Raw genomic sequence first — 20,530 nt, 5'->3', positions numbered from 1 at the left:
TCTTCACGACAATGCCTTGACCATGGAATTTGAAATATTCCGATTTCAGAAAATATGGTGGTGCATGTGGAAAGGTTTAAAAAAATTATTTAATAAAAATATAAATAAATTATAAGATATTACATAATAATTACACATCTAGCACGAATATATACAATATAACAAGCAGAACCAATACGAAATAGTGAATATTAAGTATCCTAATTCAAATATGAAGTTAACCAAAACGAAAAAGAAGAAGATGATTTAAATAATCCTTAGTCTGAATCAAATTGCCAATAAGATAAGGTTGGTCCACGCACCATGTAACTCTCCAAGCTTATGTCTCCACACATACATTTTGCACTCAAACAACTGATCAATCGAAAGATGAAAGGCAAAGCTTTGATTCTAAGTGTGTAAAATATTTCATACGATCTCTAGAATATTTAGTACTCTAGAATTATCAGCTAACTCACACACTTACTCGGATGGATGAAACTTATTTCTAATAGTTTAGCACACCACTCAAATTACTAGGCAACAAGCATTTATTTGGTCCCAACATATAATTCAAAACTCCAATACAAAACAAAAGAGTTTGTTAAAAAAAGAAACACAAAACACGTTGTAACAAACTATTTGGACTTTTGTCCCACCCCAAATTATAAGAACGTACATAATAATTACACGGTTAGCAGAAATATATGCAATATATAACCAGGAGAACCAATACGAAATACTGAATATTAAGTATCAGATTGAAATTAAGATAAGGTTGGTCCACGCAGCAATTACACACAGACTCTATAGAGAGCATGTGATGATAAGCATATCATACAAAGTTTCTGGTATATAACCAACTAGTATATAAATGAACCTCGTAAAAAAGTGGATGTATCGCGCTCACATAGCTTTTGTGCTTTTTTTTAATAAATAATCTTACATCTCATTATTATTTACATAAATATGTCATTGACATATATAAAGCAATGTTTTTTTATAAGTTTTTTAAAATGAAAGATTTAATCAACAATTAAAATCCAGAAATGTATTTAATTATCAATTTCATAACAGATTTAATTATTATAAGTAAATTACTTTTCACAAAAAAAAATTATTTATTTATTTACCACTTTTATCTATTTTTCTCATTTCATTTTTTAAACTTAGGATTAGTTTAAATTAAATCGATAAGTCTAAAAAGTATTTTTTATATATTTATTTAATGGCATAGTGATGTAGATGATAATGTGAACCATAAAATGTGTGAATTTGAATTTTAGAAACACAAAAATACATCAAGACTTTCTACACCACCTTAAAATTCTTTTTAAAGTTCAAATATTTCACGGGTAAAACGTATTTTACAGAAAATAAACGCAAATTTGAATAAACGAAAAAGCTTTAGTTACATATTTTGTTTTATACAAACGAATCTTAAATCTCAAATAATAATTTTGCTCATAATATTTTATTTAAATCGATCTTTTCAGTAAATTTGTTGAGCTTGTCGGAATCTTGGTAAGTGAACAACATCCTTGTTATTGATTTAAGATTGTTCGTGGCAGTGCCATTGAAAAGATACACAGTACATCCGCTATTGCAAGATGTGCTTAAGATAGTGACTCTAGATATGATGAAATATAAATACAGGTTAGTGGATTAATTATATATATAGTTTGAGAACTGGAAAGTTAATTTGTTTAGTGTCTATGTACTTACATATAGTATCCACACAAACAATAATAAACATTGTTGGCACCTTTTTCTAGTGAAGGTCAACTTTTTGCTGATGTTAGTGCAGAACCTGCTATAAAGTTTCCTCCAATGGCAACAACTCAATGGGATGAACATGTATTAAATAAATAAAAAACATGATAAAAGGCTAATTATAAGACCCTGACCCTAAAAGTCAGTACATGGCTGTACAGGCCGATAAAATTTTTTTTAGGGCCTATTAATTTTCTACTTGTTCGTTTAACAATTTGCAACAGGGGACATATATAACAGGTTTCATAACTTAAAAATACGCATTCATTAAATTAAAGATTCAAATATCCTTAACACTCATGCATGATAACGACACAATCCTTAAAATAACAAGCCATAATAAAACTATCCCAAACCACCATCCTCTTCCTCCTTTGCCCCCGTCACACGAGCTGATCAGCCACTAAAATCCTGATCACCGGACCTTTCTTTTCCTGCGTCCATAGAAGGAGGCGTATGGAGCGGTCATCCCGTCTCACTAGGCTCAGTTCAATAATATCAATCCAACATAGGTTAGTTCAATCAAGTCATGCATGTCAAAGAACCATGGGATAGCTGTCCAAATCGTTTAGACCAACTTCCAAAATATTGCAATATAAACATTAACAAGACAAGCAAGCAATCAAGACTAAATAACCATCGGTCAAGAGATCGACCATAGAACTCGGCCACAGTCACGCACTCACCTTCGTTTTCGACCTAAGGTGTTAATCTCTCGATCCGTATGCCCAATTCTGATCCCCGCTTCTACACGGACAGATCTACGTCGTTAACCACCGATGTATGAACCATAACTATCGACGGATCAAGGTGGAGGAAGACTTACCGTTCTTCTCTCGATCTAGACTTAGGAATTTCTCGGTCAAGCTTGATGGAAACTCTTTTCTCTCTCGGCGGCTAAAAGGTCTTATGCAAATTCTAGAGAATTTCTCTAAGGGTTCTATCCTTTATATAGGGAAGACTAAACCGCCTTGAGTTGCCCCAAAACGATAAACCCTATCGTCCCCCAACTTCCATATTTTTCGCATCCATCCTTATCTGACCAATTTTGCCTTTTCCGCGAGTTTCCATTTCTCTCGGGTTTCCTTTCCTGTGAGTCGGCTTAAATCTCCGCAAGATTCCGAGTTCCTGGGCCACCCATCGGCCCATAATCTAATCGGTTCATCCTCGTCCATCGGCCCGATCCATCGTTCACCGATGCGACCATTTACGGATAGTCCTACTTCACTATCACTCTCACTATCACTATCATCATCACTAGGACTTTCACTCCCACTATCACTCGGACTATCACTCCGACTAAGGACCGAAATCTTCCCATTTTCATCTAGAAACTTGCATCCCTGCATCATCTACAAGGTAAGCCAAGGACATCCTTTTCTTCAGTTCAAACATTTGTTCACTACTTCAGTAGTCTCGAACTCTCTATTTTATCCAAGTCCCAATGACTATCGATCCATGGCCATCGTCCTTTACGGACCATGATTCGTTATGTCCTCGTTCCGAGGTTCGTACCGCTTTCAATCTGTATTGGCACTGGTTACCATATCGTTATCGGCATTTATCGGCATTGGTTGTCGTACCACTCTCGGCACTTCTCGGCACTGATTGTCGTACCGCTCTCGGCACTTTTCAGCACTGATTGCCGTACCGCTCTCGACACTAATTGTCGTACCGCTCTCGGCACTTCTCAGCACTGATTGTCGTACCGCGTACGTACCATATCATGTACCGCGTACGTACCATATCATGTACCGCATACGTACCATATCATGTACCGCGTACGTACCATATCATGTACCTTGTACGTACCATATCATGTACCGCGTACGTACCATATCATGTACCGCGTCCGTACCATATCATATACCGCCGGTACCGAGGGAGCAGGTCGTTACACTAATCCTCTGGGATACTCTGTGCATTCTGAAAACCATTTTCAACTTTATGATTTATTTTTTCGATGTAGATAAGTCGTATTCATTTACTCTTAACAATCAAAGAATATGCAATGTATGTTCCGAAAAACCTTGAAGCGCGAAGAAGGATTGCCTTCTTCACAAATTCATTATACATGATTATGCCTAGAGCTCCGCATATCAAGGATATGCTCTCCTTCAGGTCTGTGCTCTGTTTATCACCATTTCATAACAGAATCTATGCTTCTTCAGTGACACATTATATTTTTGTACTAGCCTAACTAGGAATCCATCTGTTTCAGTTTTTTTCATGTTTTTCTTTTCTTTAGTATTTAAATCGAACCATCACAATTCATTCATGTATTAGTTTCATGGAGCTCAACGCAAATTCCCGAAGTAGATTCACCAATCTTATGCATCTATGAGCGTAATGCAAAACTCTCTACAACAAATCAAACTTATGCTACAAACATGATGATATGTTCAATTGGTTAGAATCATATTTGATATTGTTTTCTCCATAATTTTATACTTATTCAAAACTTCATTTATCAAGAGACATTAAATCAATGACATGAAAGTGGAAGCAAGTCCAAAGATATAAATAGACACACTTAAAGACATAAAATTAAGTCATAAGACTCATGGCAAAATCTCTCATCCAAAGCTGGTGGTTGTCAATCGTCTTCCTCTTCTCCTTTTCAGCTTCTAGCACGGAAACGTATCATCATCATCATCATCATCATCATCATCATCATCATCTTTTCAACACGATTGCGCCTCTCGAATAGTCTCAGTACAGTATTGGAGAGTCCTACAATGTTCAGATTTCAGAACATCCAAAGCCCTACGTGAGGAGTGAGAATTCAAAAATGCCAAATTTAGAAAAATGCTTTTTACATTGACTTGTGGAAATATAATGCAGATTATCAAGATTGGGAGGGTTTCTAGTTTGTACCTTCAAACGAATCCCGTTGATTAATTATAGTAGTAGTATTCCCAGTGGAGACTCGAGGAATTGGAAAGGATAGGAAGTCCACTTGAATACGAATCTTCGAGCATTCTTTTTGAATTCTTGACAGAGAGTCCTTTTTCTTGAGAGACCCCTCATCAAATATTTGCAACATGTGGGCTCTACCTCAGTGATTGTTCGAGTAATTACCTGATACACTTAACCGCAAGGCAATATATACAGGGTCGAATCCACAAAGACCAATGGTACACTAAATATTTGCAAGAGTCGTAAATAGCTAAAGTGAACAAAAGATAGTTTGTTTGGTTTCAGAAATTGTAAATAAAAATGCAAGAAATAAAACGATTAAACTTATGAGATTAAAACATTGGGTCATAGAGTATTTCAAAGATCAATGACTAAAGAGAAAATGAAATATGGAATTCAATAATTAAGAACCGTTCTAGAACATGAACACTATAATAGACTAACCCTTTTTCAAGGCATTAGAAACTAAATTTGACTCTTAGTTTGCTAAACTTTCATTTGCAACCTGCTAGCCAAATTTACATTACAATCAAGTTCATTAAGTTCACAATGCGTCCTAACATCAACTTTCGCAGGCTAGAAATACATTGCTCAATTCACACTCATCTAGGCATTCTATCGAACATTTTTTATGCATAGAAAACCTAGAGTCTGAAACAAAGTGATCAGTCATATTTTAGCATTAAGATCATGTGAATCAAAGAACCTAAGGATTAAGAACTCCAAACAATAATTAAAACATCAATTCATTGAATCTCCTAATTGGAACCCTAAAACCAATTGGAGAACTACTCACACACATAGTAAAAGAGAAAACAAAAGTCATAGATGAAGAAAACATGATGAAATTGCATAAATAATAAGAAAGGGTTTAGAAATCTTCTTTAAATTGTCAATGAGGATGAGTCTCTAGAATCCCAGAAGTGTGTCTTGCAAAAAGTCTGAGGTTGTAGAGTTTTATTCTCTCAACAAATAAAAAGTATTTATAGAGTTTTCAAAATAAGGTAAAAAGGTAACGGTCTAGTTAAGACATTTTCTCAGCCAGGCGGGTTTCTCAGATAGGCGGGTTTCCCAGATAGGCGAGTTTTAACGTGAAACTTGCCGGTTCAGACTTCGCTTCTCAGCCAGGCAGGTTTCTCAGATAGGCGGGTTTTGACGTGAAACTTGCCTGTTCAGACATCGCTTCTCAGCCAGGCAGGTTTTTCAGATAAGCGGGTTTTAACGTGAAAGTTGCCGGTTTAGACTCGCTGCTTAGCCAGGCGGGTTTCTCTGGTAGGCGGGTTTTCACGTGAACTAACATCCATCTCATATGCATGTTTGCATCCAGAATGGCTCATTTTTCCTCCAAAGCGCCACAGAACATCCATATTGGAGCAGAGAGGTTGAACCTCAGTAATTATCTTTGTTTCAAGGAGGAGGCCAGATCGGTAGGATCGGACTTGAACCTCTTGATTTCGTCGCGAGGCCTCAGTAGAATCCTTTTCGCACTACTATGCGCGTCAGATTTACCATCACCATGGATAAATTATATTTAAAAAAAAAATACACACACAATTCCTTTACAAAATGATGTATTATACATCTCAGTTAGCAACACAATTATTTGCACCATTGTTGAGTACAAATAAAAAATACATTTGTTGCGGTGGCTCAATTAATACTGAATGTGATGCAGTTATGTCTATAAGGATTACACATGCAAAATACGGAATTTTTTTTGGTTATGCAACTTAGTATATTGTGCGAATGCAAAATCATATCTATAGACAACAAATTTTCTGTTGACAAACTCACATTAAAAGTGAAATAAATAGGCCAAATATTATACAAGTGATATGAACTATTCCAAAAGCCAAATATGCAGAAATATTTTTCAAATACTTAAATACACCACTCAAGTTATAATTCTGAAACCCAAACACACTTAATTTCATATAGCATGAATAAACCAATCCATATTTTTAAATGAAGATTCAATATAAATAATCAAATCATGGCAACAAAGCATCCATTTGGTCCCAACGTAATATTCAAAAAAAAAGAGTTGGTAAAAACAAAAATAAACACAAAACACGTTGTAACAAACTATTTGGATTTTAGTCTCATATTTTAATTTGCCATCAGCTAGACATAACTAGAAGATATTTGTTTCTAGAAATTTCTACAACCACAATAAAGAAATTAAATGAAGAAACACAAAACTTTGTTGACAGAATACTCATATAATGTAAACTCTCTACTCATACGTGTATATATATATATATATATAAAGCTAATTATATTTAAGAACGTCATCATAATTACACAAGTTAGCACGAACATACAAAATATATATAGCCAGCAATACTAATACGGAATAGTGACTCCCTATTAAGTATCCTGATTCAAATATATCAAGTAGTTAACACAAAACTCTAATAGATTTGTTTTTCTTTATCTGGTTAACCAAAAAGAAGAAGAAGAACAAGATTTTAAACTATCCTTAGTGTGAATTCGATTGCCATTAAGATAAGGTTTGGTCCACGCAGCGTGTACACACAAAGTCTACAGAGAATGTGATGATAAGTGTATCATACGAAGTTTGTGGTTGCTAAATGAGACCAACTAGTATTTAAACGAGCCTTGTCTCATCACCATTTCATCAATACAAGCTTATAACTCTCCACATATACATTTTGCAATCAAACAACTGATCAATCGAAAGATGGAAGGCAAAACTTTGATTCTAAGTGTGCTCGTAATGAGTCTTGTCCTGGCGCAGATTCAAGTCGAAGCAAAGAGTTGTTGCTCGAGCACGACTGCTAGAAACTGTTACAATGTATGCCGTCTTCCTGGAACTGGTAGGGAAACTTGTGCAAAACTTTGTGGATGCAAAATTATTAAGGGGACAAAATGTACTACTCCGCCATATATACATGACATTCTTGAAAACTCTGGTAATTTCATAACTTTTTCTTTGTTGTTTCATTAAGTTATATCTTTTACATGTTGGACAAGGATTTTCACGATACAAGAACTTTTTTTTTATTAATTTATTTAAGGTGATGCTGTCAACGAATATTGTAAGTTGGGTTGTGCATCCTCTGTGTGTGGTACCTTAACCACTCTCCAGAACTTTGGTAACGTGAAAACTTATTATTATTATTATTATTATTGTTATTATTATTATTGTTATTATTATATTATTATTATTATTATTATTATTATTATTATTATTATTATTATTATTATTAGAACAAGTGAAAAATCAATTAATTTTAATTTTGTATCGGTGAAATAGATGCAAGTGAAATTGTGAGTGGAGCAGTCGTACATTGCACCGAGGCATGTTCTGAGTTCTGTACCAAGGACTCATCCAATGCAGTTGAAACTGCCTAATAAGGATATCCAAGAACTGTGTTGTTGTTTTCCCTGTTTTCAATAATTGTCGTGTATGTGACAAAAAAATGCTAGAGTCTTAAGCTAGCATCTACTATTTCCAGGATTTCTATGTGACGTAGAAGAAGGTCATTGACCCCTAGATTGTTTACCCCTTCTACTTGCTATTATCCAAATAAAGAATAAAAATGTGTCCTTATCTTCTATATATGATCAAAACTCTCGCATTAACGTAATTTTCTTACAATCAGTTCATATCTTGACAACATCCAATGCAAACTTAGCAAAACAGTTAAGACTTACAAATCTCAAATTATATAATTCGTTCTACCTGGAAAACTTATAGTCATGATTGTTAGAGTAGTAACCCAATAACTTCTTGGAGCAAGTTCTTCAAGTTAAACTTACAAGCAAAAGTTTCTTGAGAGCGACGAAAAGTATCAGACGGAGCAAGAGAAGATTGCAACCTTGCAGTCCCAAATTAAAGATGCACATTTTTTGGGATCAAATGATGGCCCAACTTCATCAGACATAATTCCTCCTTCCGGAGCTGGACACGAAAATGTTCGGTGTTTACGGATATATCTCTTGTCAGCAATTTTGAAAATGGTCTTCGGCATTTAGTAAAGAGACTTACCCAAAGGAGGCACTTACATACAAAGAGTAAACACCGATATATTGCCCGCGTTCAACGATCTATTCTTTTTATAGTAAACCCGAAATATTTATCTATATAACACTGCGAATGGATGATAAAAATATTTTCTTGCATTCGAACACTTTGAAATTTAAAAGGCTTTTGTCGTAAAGGATAGATAATCAAATATAATCTTTTTTGGTTATGCAACTTAGTATATTGTGCCAATGCAAAATCATATCTATATATATAACAAATTTTCTGTTGACAAACTCACATCTGTATCGTGGTATCCTCTTCGTTCCGAACGTTTTTGTCTATGAGCTTGACCAGCTTCTCCGCCGGCGAGGGTTGGTTGCCATGACGTCTATCATTCCTTTCTCTCCAGAGGAGATACAGAGTATTCTGAAATGTGTATCCGATGATGAAGCGTGACTTCTTATCAAGTTCATTTCCACCAATCAGTGTTGCGATGTCTCGCCATTCTGCAGTGTACTTGTGCAAGAGCAGGCCTCTAGTGAGCTTCTCCCATACCGTCTGTGCAAAAGAACATTGAAAAAACAGGTGATCGATTGTTTCCATGGGGTTGTTGCAGAAAGTGCAGCTTGTATTGACATTTTGGTTCCAGGTTTGCATCCTGTCTCCAGTTGAAAGCCTGTTCTTCATCGCCAACCAAGTTATAAAAGCATACTTCGGAGTGTAGAAAGGGAACCAAACTGCTTTGTAGTTAGCCATTGTTGGTCGAGCAACCCGAATGAGAGACCAAGTTTCTTTGGTCATGAAAGTCTTGCGATACACACTGTTTCTGCCTTTCCAAAGGGCGACGTCCCGTTCTGCAGTTCTTCGGAACTTGTGGTACTGTATCTCCTCCTCCACTTGATTGAGTACAGGATGTCTGTGTCGTCGGTGTCGCGGCATGACCATGACCTCGGCCATAGTGCTCGCTGTAGATACACCTAGTGTTATTGTCCCTCTATCTCCAAGTTGGTCATGTAAACATCCCATAGTGCTCCAGTTGTCAAACCAAAAAGAAGTAGATTCACCATTCTTAACTTCCACCTTATGAAACTGTGCCGATAAATTCCTACATTTTAAGATCTTGTTCCATATCCAAGAGCCAGTGGGGGAGATGGGTTTCTCTGCCCACAACGAGCCATTCCGGATAAGACATCGCTTGACCCAATCCACCCACAAAGAATCTTTAGCAGACAGAATTCTCCATATCAGTTTCAACATACTGAAATTATTTGCTTCTTCTATGGAGCGCAGGACTAGTCCTCCTTCTTTCTTAGGTAAACAGACCTCAGTCCAGGCCACTTTTGCTTTTTTTGGTGTTTAGAGTAGGACCAGACCACAAAAAAAGCAGAGCATAACTTGTCTATTTCCTTTATACAAGCTTTTGGAAGTCTAAAAACAGATATCCAAAAGTTTGTTAAACTAAAAATCACCGAACTTAGCAGCTGTAACCTGCCTGCAAAAGAGAGCGACCTAGCTGTCCAGGAGCTTATTTGTGAACGTATCCTTTCCAAGAGAGGGAGATAATCAGCTTCAGACATGCGTTTAGAAAGTAGAGGTAGACCAAGGTATCGAACCGGTAACACACCCGACGCGAAGGGGAACTGTTGCAGAATCTCCGCTTCTGTATCCGGAGCTATTCCTGCCATATACAAGGTTGACTTCTCAAGACTAATCTACAGCCCTGAGTGACAGGCAAAATCATTGAAAACCTCCAGAACACCCTCGACTGAACTCTTATTTCCAGCAGTAATAACCATTAAATCATCCGCAAAACTGAGATGAGTGAGATGAAGCAATTGGCAATTTGGGTGGTACTCAAACTGCTTATTCAGGGCCGCTTTGTCAATCTTGCGAGAGAACACATTCATGCAGATGACAAACAAGTAAGGACTCAACGAGCAACCTTGTCTCAAGCCTCTCTTGCTTCCAAAATAACCCGCAAGTTCTCCATTTAGTTGAACAGAAAATGATGCAGAGGTGATACACGTTTGAATCCAGTTGACGAATTGACCAGGAAAGTCAAGAGCTCTTAACGTATTAAGTAGGAAACCCCACTGCACTGAGTCAAAAGCTTTTGAGATATTGATTTTCATGGCACAACGAGGAGAGATGGAGTCTTTATGGTAGTGTTTGACAAGCTCTGTAGCGAGAAGTACGTTCTCCATCAAAAATCGGTCCTTGATAAAGGCTGATTGATTAAGAGAGATGAATTTGGGAAGAAGACCTTTGAGTCTTGTAGTAAGAATCTTGGAAATGACCTTGTACAAGACATTGCAACATGAAATTGGCCTATAATCTTTCATTGTCCTTGCCTCTGTCTTCTTTGGTATAAGAGCTAAAATAGTAGAGTTGACCCCCTTAGGTAGAAAGCCTGTCCGGAAGAAGGATTGCACTGCTACAACAAAATCATCTCCCACGATGGACCAAGACTCTTTAAAGAACTCCACAGTGAAGCCATCATGACCTGGTGATTTGTTTGTGCGCATCGCAAACAGAACCTTTTTAATTTCCTCCTTGGTAACCTTTCTAGTGAGCATAGATTTGTCAGTAGGATCACATTTACAACTCAGAAGGTCCGACAACTCCTCAATAGTCCATTCGACATAGTCAGCAGGGGAATAAGTGAGAAAAACTCGAAAATGTCTTATTGCTTCCTCTTTGATGTGATTCTGATCAGTAACGACCCTTCCATCACCACACTGAATCTCCTATATATGATTTCTCAACTCCCTAATCTTAGCAGACGCATAGAAAGCCTTATTATTTTGATCACCAACCTTCAGCCAATGCAACTTTGCTTTTTGTTGCAGGTACCGTTCTTCAATATCAGTCAATCTTCGCCACTTCGCATATGCATCAACCTCGTCCTGTATCGCCTGAGAGGAAGGAGAAATCATAGTCGTAGTATATTTCAGTCAATTAAATTATCAATCCACAATCCGCATTAATCAACTCACTAAAAATACACAAAGTTGCTTAATCTATTCTTAACAGGAATTGAAAGAAACAGAACACAACTAACAACAAACTTTAAATCAAGATTAAACAAGTAAACCTTGGGCAAGGTAATTGACTTGGGAGATAGCTAACCAATCCTAGATGTCCAGGCAACAATCAAAAACAATCCTATGGCTAAGAACACTAATGCAAATCAATCCATTTCCATGGTAGAGATTCCTATGCTAATCAAGTGACAATCTAACTTTTTCCAAAGGCAATCACAGAGCTAGCATGCATTAAGAAGAGGTCTTAATACCACTAAGGACCCTAATCATCAATTTCCATTGGCTAGGAGTGCAAAGCCCTTGAATAGTTTGGTTCAGGAATTTCATCAAACACCTTCTGGGCAATGGAAATCCTAATGTCTAGATTCAAGCTTGATCAACGCTTTCCAGCATTATTAACACTAAACAAGATAAGAAACACATAAATAAGGCTCTAGACATCAAAGATCAATCATATATCTTCCTAATCTACCTAGCCCAAAGTTTTAATGATCTATTCACTCATCATCATAATCACACAAAGAAAATAGTTTGATCTTTGTGAAATCATAATAAGAGATTATAGATTAAGAGATTTGAAAGAGAAATTGCTATTAAAAAACTTAGAAGTACTCAATCATTCAACAAACCAAGAGTAAATAAGCTTAAGAATCCTAAGTGGCTGCTAAACAAGAGATAAACAAAAGATAAAACCAAAAAATAAGAGATAAGAGATAAGTCTCCCCTTAATAGGGTTAGATTATTTATAGCAAAATAAAAGGGAGCCGGGTCAACCCAGTTCAAACCGGGTCAAACCCGGATCAAAACTAAAACAAGTGTGGTGATGGTCTCACACGGCCATGCTTTGACCGATTGAGATGACCGATTGGGATGGCCGGGCACACTTTGGCTGATGGTGGTGGCCGCTGGTGTAAACGGTGTTTTCTCTTCTTGAGCTCCATCGGCCATGGCTTGGCCGATTGATGAGGTCGCGTGGCTCCAACGGTCATGGCTTGGCCGATTGAGCTTGGCCGCTGCTGTAAACGATCTTCCTCTTACTGAACTCCATCAGCCAGCTCTTGACCGATTGGGATGGCCGCTGGTCTTCACTCGGCCACCGTTTGGCCGCTGCTCTTGGCCGCGTGTGGCTCCTGTTTCACTCTGGCTGTATATACGTTCACTCAAACAGGTATAACTCTTTACACACAGATCTGATTGGCCTGAAATCACCTCCATTGCAAAGCTTACTCAATTTCCAATAACTTAGTGGAAGAAATCTGGAGCTAAATCCCAAAGAAAGGTCTTCATACGAGTCGATATTTGAGGGACTGAAAACTGGTTCCGAATCATCAATCATCTTGTGTGCATCCAAATGTGTGTCTTCCATTATATTGCTAATTATTGACTTATTTGGCTCCAAAGCACACTTTCCTTGTACATCTCTACTCCATCATCTGAGATAACAAACTTGATGCAAAATGCAACCTACACAACCTAAATGCTCATGAATATGCACAAAACAATGAAGAATTAAGTTCTAAAATTACATAAAAACACAAGATATCAGTCCGCTCCTGCTGAGTGCAAAGAGTGACATATGCCTCCTTTGTGCGGACAGTACTGTTTGCCACCAGTTTCTTCCCCATACTCCGAAGATGTGGTTTAAGTCCTTTTAATGATTTTGAGAAACAATGCATCGCAGAGGTGGAATGAAAAAGAGCGGGTGACTCTTGCCATCGTCCAGCCAGTTGAGAGAGGAACTCTGGTTGTTTTGTGACTGCATTTATAAATTTAAACGGCCTCTTCACTTTCGACTTCAGCGCAAAGAGATAAAACCTGCAATGTAAGTGGTCTGAGCATCCCCCAGGCTCGAAAACAGAATATGACTGACCATACTGCTGAATCCATTCCTGATTAACCAACACTCGGTCTAGTTTCTTACAAATTACCCCCTCCTGACGTTTGTTACACCATATAAATTGTTGACCCTGATAACTCATATTAACTAGTTCGCAAAAATTGACAAGGTATGTACGCGGATTAACATCATATAGAGAGTGATCCTCATTATCCAAGATTTCATTGAAATCCCCACAGATAAGCCAAGCTCGACCATGAAAGAGTGGAGATGAGTGATGATGTCGTAAGTCACTCCAAAGCTCCTTACGCTCCACAACCAAGTTGGACTCGTAAACAAAAGTGACAAAGAAATCCTCCTTCCCTTCTACAGATATTGAGACCGTAATAAGTTGTGAGGTCTTAAACACTGGTGTAATGCGCACATTATTCTTCCAAACTATCCAGATTCTTCCCAGTCAATGCTCTTCATAATTAGACATAAAAAACCAATTAGCAAACACTAAGTCAATAACACGACTTGCTCTACGTTCCTTAACCTTAGGTTCAATTAAACACCCAAAATCAAAATTACCACGAGTCATCCACTCTTGTACCACACGGTGATTCTCCTTCCTGTTGAAGCCTCTGGCATTCCAGAAAAACCCGGACATCAAAGAGCTTTGGAAGTTGTACGTATTGACAGATTACTAGGAGGAGGCCTAGTACTCTGTGTGCTGGTTTGCGATATAAATTTATGGCTTTCCTTCGAAGCACGTGGAAGAGAGTGCCGGAGCGTCACCCCCTTGGCTGTCTCAGTTCCTCCCTGATCAGTCGTAGGCACGATAGTCGCAGGATCCCCACCACCAGGCTGTTGAGTAAGATCGAGACTCTGTTCCAAATCGGGTATAACATCCTCTCCTTCCTCTTCCTTTTCACTAAGACATGAAAAGGAGTTTGAAAGCTTTGAAGCGTCAACCTGACTCATATCTAACCGTTTACCTGGACTACGAATCCCCTTAGTAGGTGTACACCTAGTGATGTTAAAACGGGTCTTATACCCACGGGTCTAAACAGGCCTAGTTTATTTTTTAAAACCCGAATCCACTTAAAAAACACAAAATTATAAACGGATTTAAAAGGGTATAACCATTAAGACCCGAATACTAATGGGTTTGAGCAAAATATTATCGGGTAGCCCGTTTATTTCATTTGTTTTCAGAATTTTCCAGAATCTTCAAAAATTTTCAAAATTCGTCGAGAGAAGCTATCTCCGGCGAATCTCCGATTCAGAACAAGAGGGTCGTGTCTTCTTTCTCTAATTCCAATTTCAGGTATGTGCTTTTGATTGTCGTCATTTTGATTCTAATTTGATTGTCGTCATTTTGATTCTAATTTTATCAAATGGGTTCAAATGGGTTCCCCTGAATAAGTTGGCATATAATCTCTAATCTCTCAATCCTATGCAAGAACATCACTTACTCCATCGTTTAAGTTGGCATATAATCTCTTAATCCTGTGTTATTAGGCTCTGATTTTGTTGTGTTTGTCTCATTTGTTTATTCAGGGCATTGTGTTATTAGGCTCTGATTAAACTGTGTAGAGAACTCTGGCTTCACGTTTTCAGTTGTGGTTCTTTAGAGTGATTACTGTTTATTTCGATAGCTGTTGTTTCTAGTGATTCTCAATCATCAGATTGGTATGAATTTATACGTTAGCATCATCTTACTGCAATTTTGGACTAGGAAGACATTAATTTAGTTATACAGATTAGTCTATGTGTTCACTTTATAGCCGAACTTTTATTGGTTACTCTTTGTTCTTCTTTTTTGAGCAAATAGTGCATATCTATGCAAGTGTGTGTCTGCAGTTTCTGCATATTCATATTGGGTTTCAGTAATTGCATAAACCAAATTTTAGAGGGGTTTATGGTTTATATCATCTCTTGTCTCTCTGGAACTTAATAATTTGGTATGTCATCCTTGTGTTATTTGGCTTAAGTTTTGTATTCATCAGATGGTGATAATGGTTTTTGCTTTATGTTATGCTAATCTTGTCAAGTTTTTCTGATTCATATTTTGTTTTTTGAAGTACTTGAATCAGATTCAGAAGTGACTATGGTTTGTATCATCTCTATGTCTCTCTGGAACTTAGTAATTAGCTTATTCATAATCATATGTAAGGTTGTTTTTGTTGTTCAATCGTTCTTGTGTGTGTATATATTAACAGGAGCTGAGGTTGCGGTTCTCTGCATAACCAAATCTGGTGAAGTAGTTATTAGGCTCTGATCTTGTTGTGTCCCCAATTGGAGCAGTCAATTCACCGTGGGGGTAACCATGGGTAGACAAACTCCACAACAGTATCGCCTCCCTTCCCAGATTTAAAAGAGATATGTTTAGGCAAGTTCTTTGTTAAATCCAGGAAGAAACTCACCCAACAGAGACAAAGAAACCTCCAAACCTCAAGAACACTCACATAGACTTTTGTTCTCTTCTTTCTCTCTAGAAAAACTGATGAAAGCGGCTAAAGAGAAGAAGGAAGTCGTGTTTTTCCTATTATACTCGAGCCTTAGGGTTTCCTTAACCCAACCACGCAAACCAGAGAATTAAAATCGAACTAATTTGAACCATCTGCATAAGGTGTCGATCAACACCAGCACCTGTGTCGATCGACACTCTTACCAAATTTCCACAATTCCATTCACGGGTGTTACATAAATTATACAGAATTATTCTTCAAAACTTTTAACACACCACTAAGTTATATTTCTGAAACCCATATACACACTTAATTTCCTATAACATGAATATTCAATGAAAATAATCAAATCATGGCAAAGAGCATTCATTTGGTCCCAACATAATATTCAAAAAAAAAATGATGCATGAAGCTTACCATAAGTCACAAAGATCTTTTTTTTTTTTTTGTACCTCACAAGTCACAACAGTAGTATCATGGAAACTATATTCTTAAGTTTCTCAAGTACGCAAAAGATAGAAGCCTAGGTTGTCGTCGTTTCCACTCACAATTAATCTTCACGACAATGCCTTGACCATGGAATTTGAAATATTCCGATTTCAGAAAATATGGTGGTGCATGTGGAAAGGTTTAAAAAAATTATTTAATAAAAATATAAATAAATTATAAGATATTACATAATAATTACACATCTAGCACGAATATATACAATATAACAAGCAGAACCAATACGAAATAGTGAATATTAAGTATCCTAATTCAAATATGAAGTTAACCAAAACGAAAAAGAAGAAGATGATTTAAATAATCCTTAGTCTGAATCAAATTGCCAATAAGATAAGGTTGGTCCACGCACCATGTAACTCTCCAAGCTTATGTCTCCACACATACATTTTGCACTCAAACAACTGATCAATCGAAAGATGAAAGGCAAAGCTTTGATTCTAAGTGTGTAAAATATTTCATACGATCTCTAGAATATTTAGTACTCTAGAATTATCAGCTAACTCACACACTTACTCGGATGGATGAAACTTATTTCTAATAGTTTAGCACACCACTCAAATTACTAGGCAACAAGCATTTATTTGGTCCCAACATATAATTCAAAACTCCAATACAAAACAAAAGAGTTTGTTAAAAAAAGAAACACAAAACACGTTGTAACAAACTATTTGGACTTTTGTCCCACCCCAAATTATAAGAACGTACATAATAATTACACGGTTAGCAGAAATATATGCAATATATAACCAGGAGAACCAATACGAAATACTGAATATTAAGTATCAGATTGAAATTAAGATAAGGTTGGTCCACGCAGCAATTACACACAGACTCTATAGAGAGCATGTGATGATAAGCATATCATACAAAGTTTCTGGTATATAACCAACTAGTATATAAATGAACCTTGTAAAAAAGTGGATGTGTCGCGCTCACATAGCTTTTGTGCTTTTTTTTAATAAATAATCTTACATCTCATTATTATTTACATAAATATGTCATTGACATATATAAAGCAATGTTTTTTTATAAGTTTTTTAAAATGAAAGATTTAATCAACAATTAAAATCCAGAAATGTATTTAATTATCAATTTCATAACAGATTTAATTATTATAAGTAAATTACTTTTCACAAAAAAAAATTATTTATTTATTTACCACTTTTATCTATTTTTCTCATTTCATTTTTTAAACTTAGGATTAGTTTAAATTAAATCGATAAGTCTAAAAAGTATTTTTTATATATTTATTTAATGGCATAGTGATGTAGATGATAATGTGAACCATAAAATGTGTGAATTTGAATTTTAGAAACACAAAAATACATCAAGACTTTCTACACCACCTTAAAATTCTTTTTAAAGTTCAAATATTTCACGGGTAAAACGTATTTTACAGAAAATAAACGCAAATTTGAATAAACGAAAAAGCTTTAGTTACATATTTTGTTTTATACAAACGAATCTTAAATCTCAAATAATAATTTTGCTCATAATATTTTATTTAAATCGATCTTTTCAGTAAATTTGTTGAGCTTGTCGGAATCTTGGTAAGTGAACAACATCCTTGTTATTGATTTAAGATTGTTCGTGGCAGTGCCATTGAAAAGATACACAGTACATCCGCTATTGCAAGATGTGCTTAAGATAGTGACTCTAGATATGATGAAATATAAATACAGGTTAGTGGATTAATTATATATATAGTTTGAGAACTGGAAAGTTAATTTGTTTAGTGTCTATGTACTTACATATAGTATCCACACAAACAATAATAAACATTGTTGGCACCTTTTTCTAGTGAAGGTCAACTTTTTGCTGATGTTAGTGCAGAACCTGCTATAAAGTTTCCTCCAATGGCAACAACTCAATGGGATGAACATGTATTAAATAAATAAAAAAACATGATAAAAGGCTAATTATAAGACCTTGACCCTAAAAGTCAGTACATGGCCGTACAGGCCGATAAAATTTTTTTTAGGGCCTATTAATTTTCTACTTGTTCGTTTAACAATTTGCAACATGGGACATATATAACAGGTTTCATAACTTAAAAATACGCATTCATTAAATTAAAGATTCAAATATCCTTAACACTCATGCATGATAACGACACAATCCGTAAAATAACAAGCCATAATAAAACTATCCCAAACCACCATCCTCTTCCTCCTTTGCCCCCGTCACACGAGCTGGTCAGCCACTAAAATCCTGATCACCGGACCTTTCTTTTCCTGCGTCCATAGAAAGGAGGCGTATGGAGCGGTCATCCCGTCTCACTAGGCTCAGTTCAATAATATCAATCCAACATAGGTTAGTTCAATCAAGTCATGCATGTCAAAGAACCATGGGATAGCTGTCCAAATCGTTTAGACCAACTTCCAAAATATTGCAATATAAACATTAACAAGACAAGCAAGCAATCAAGATTAAATAACCATCGGTCAAGAGATCGACCATAGAACTCGGCCACAATCACGCACTCACCTTCGTTTTCGACCTACGGTGTTAATCACTCGATCCGTATGCCCAATTCTGATCCCCGCTTCTACACGGACAGATCTACATCGTTAACCACCGATGTATGAACCATAACTATCGACGGATCAAGGTGGAGGAAGACTTACCGTTCTTCTCTCGATCTAGACTTAGGAATTTCTCGATCAAGCTTGATGGAAACTCTTTTCTCTCTCGGCGGCTAAAAGGTCTTATGCAAATTCTAGAGAATTTCTCTAAGGGTACTATCCTTTATATAGGGAAGACTAAACCGCCTTGTGTTGCCCCAAAACGATAAACCCTATCGTCCCCCAACTTCCATATTTTTCCCTTATTTGACCAATTTTGCTTTTTCCGCGAGTTTCCATTTCTCTCGGGTTTCCTTTCCTGTGAGTCGGCTTAAATCTCCGCAAGATTCCGAGTTCCTGGGCCACCCATCGGCCCATAATCTAATTGGTTCATCCTCGTCCATCGGCCCAATCCATCGTTCACCGATGCGACCATTTACGGATAGTCCTACTTCACTATCACTCTCACTATCACTATCATCATCACTAGGACTTTAACTCCCACTATCACTCGGACTATCACTCCGACTAAGGACCGAAATCTTCCCATTTTCATCTAGAAACTTGCATGCCTGCATCATCTACAAGGTAAGCCAAGGACATCCTTTTCTTCAGTTCAAACATTTGTTCACTACTTCAGTAGTCTCGAACTCTCTATTTTATCCAAGTCCCAATGACTATCGATCCATGGCCATCGTCCTTTACGGACCATGATTCGTTATGTCCTCGTTCCGAGGTTCGTACCGCTTTCAATCTGTATTGGCACTGGTTACCATATCGTTATCGGCATTTATCGGCATTGGTTGTCGTACCACTCTCGGCACTTCTCGGCACTGATTGTCGTACCGCTCTCGGCACTTTTCAGCACTGATTGCCGTACCGCTCTCGACACTAATTGTCGTACCGCTCTCGGCACTTCTCAGCACTGATTGTCGTACCGCGTACGTACCATATCATGTACCGCGTACGTACCATATCATGTACCGCATACGTACCATATCATGTACCGCGTACGTACCATATCATGTACCTTGTACGTACCATATCATGTACCGCGTACGTACCATATCATGTACCGCGTCCGTACCATATCATATACCGCCGGTACCGAGGGAGCAGGTCGTTACACTAATCCTCTGGGATACTCTGTGCATTCTGAAAACCATTTTCAACTTTATGATTTATTTTTTCGATGTAGATAAGTCGTATTCATTTACTCTTAACAATCAAAGAATATGCAATGTATGTTCCGAAAAACCTTGAAGCGCGAAGAAGGATTGCCTTCTTCACAAATTCATTATACATGATTATGCCTAGAGCTCCGCATATCAAGGATATGCTCTCCTTCAGGTCTGTGCTCTGTTTATCACCATTTCATAACAGAATCTATGCTTCTTCAGTGACACATTATATTTTTGTACTAGCCTAACTAGGAATCCATCTGTTTCAGTTTTTTT

General features: G+C 37.0%; 2 protein-coding genes across 2 annotated transcripts; one reads left to right on the top strand and one right to left on the bottom strand.

Annotated features, from left to right (window-relative positions):
• Positions 1-7,320: 7,320 nt before the first annotated feature.
• On the top strand, positions 7,321-8,257 carry LOC147929348 (thionin-like). Its single transcript, XM_087481330.1, has 3 exons — positions 7,321-7,607; positions 7,713-7,790; positions 7,952-8,257. Exons 1-3 carry the CDS (start codon positions 7,376-7,378, stop codon positions 8,047-8,049), a joined length of 408 nt encoding a protein of 135 aa, XP_087337456.1. The 5' UTR covers positions 7,321-7,375; the 3' UTR covers positions 8,050-8,257.
• On the bottom strand, positions 8,256-9,922 carry LOC147929347 (uncharacterized). Its single transcript, XM_087481328.1, has one exon. The coding sequence runs from the start codon at positions 9,920-9,922 to the stop codon at positions 8,960-8,962; it is 963 nt and encodes a 320-aa protein (XP_087337454.1). The 3' UTR covers positions 8,256-8,959.
• Between the last annotated feature and the right edge of the window lie 10,608 nt (positions 9,923-20,530).

This window comes from Camelina sativa, chromosome 13 (genome assembly GCF_030686135.1).
Source record: "Camelina sativa cultivar CO46 ecotype springtype chromosome 13, ASM3068613v1".
In the NCBI taxonomy this organism is placed as follows: domain Eukaryota; kingdom Viridiplantae; phylum Streptophyta; class Magnoliopsida; order Brassicales; family Brassicaceae; genus Camelina; species Camelina sativa.
This window is presented reverse-complemented; position numbering and strand designations above follow the sequence as displayed.

Excerpts from the sequence above, each read along its gene's own strand:
- LOC147929348 (XM_087481330.1), top strand. The coding sequence starts at position 7,376 with ATGGAAGGCAAAACTTTGATTCTAAGTGTGCTCGTAATGAGTCTTGTC. Across the intron at positions 7,608-7,712 it reads TGACATTCTTGAAAACTCTG|GTGATGCTGTCAACGAATAT; the intron begins GTAATTTCATAA and ends AATTTATTTAAG. Across the intron at positions 7,791-7,951 it reads AACCACTCTCCAGAACTTTG|ATGCAAGTGAAATTGTGAGT; the intron begins GTAACGTGAAAA and ends TCGGTGAAATAG.
- LOC147929347 (XM_087481328.1), bottom strand. The coding sequence starts at position 9,922 with ATGTTGAAACTGATATGGAGAATTCTGTCTGCTAAAGATTCTTTGTGG.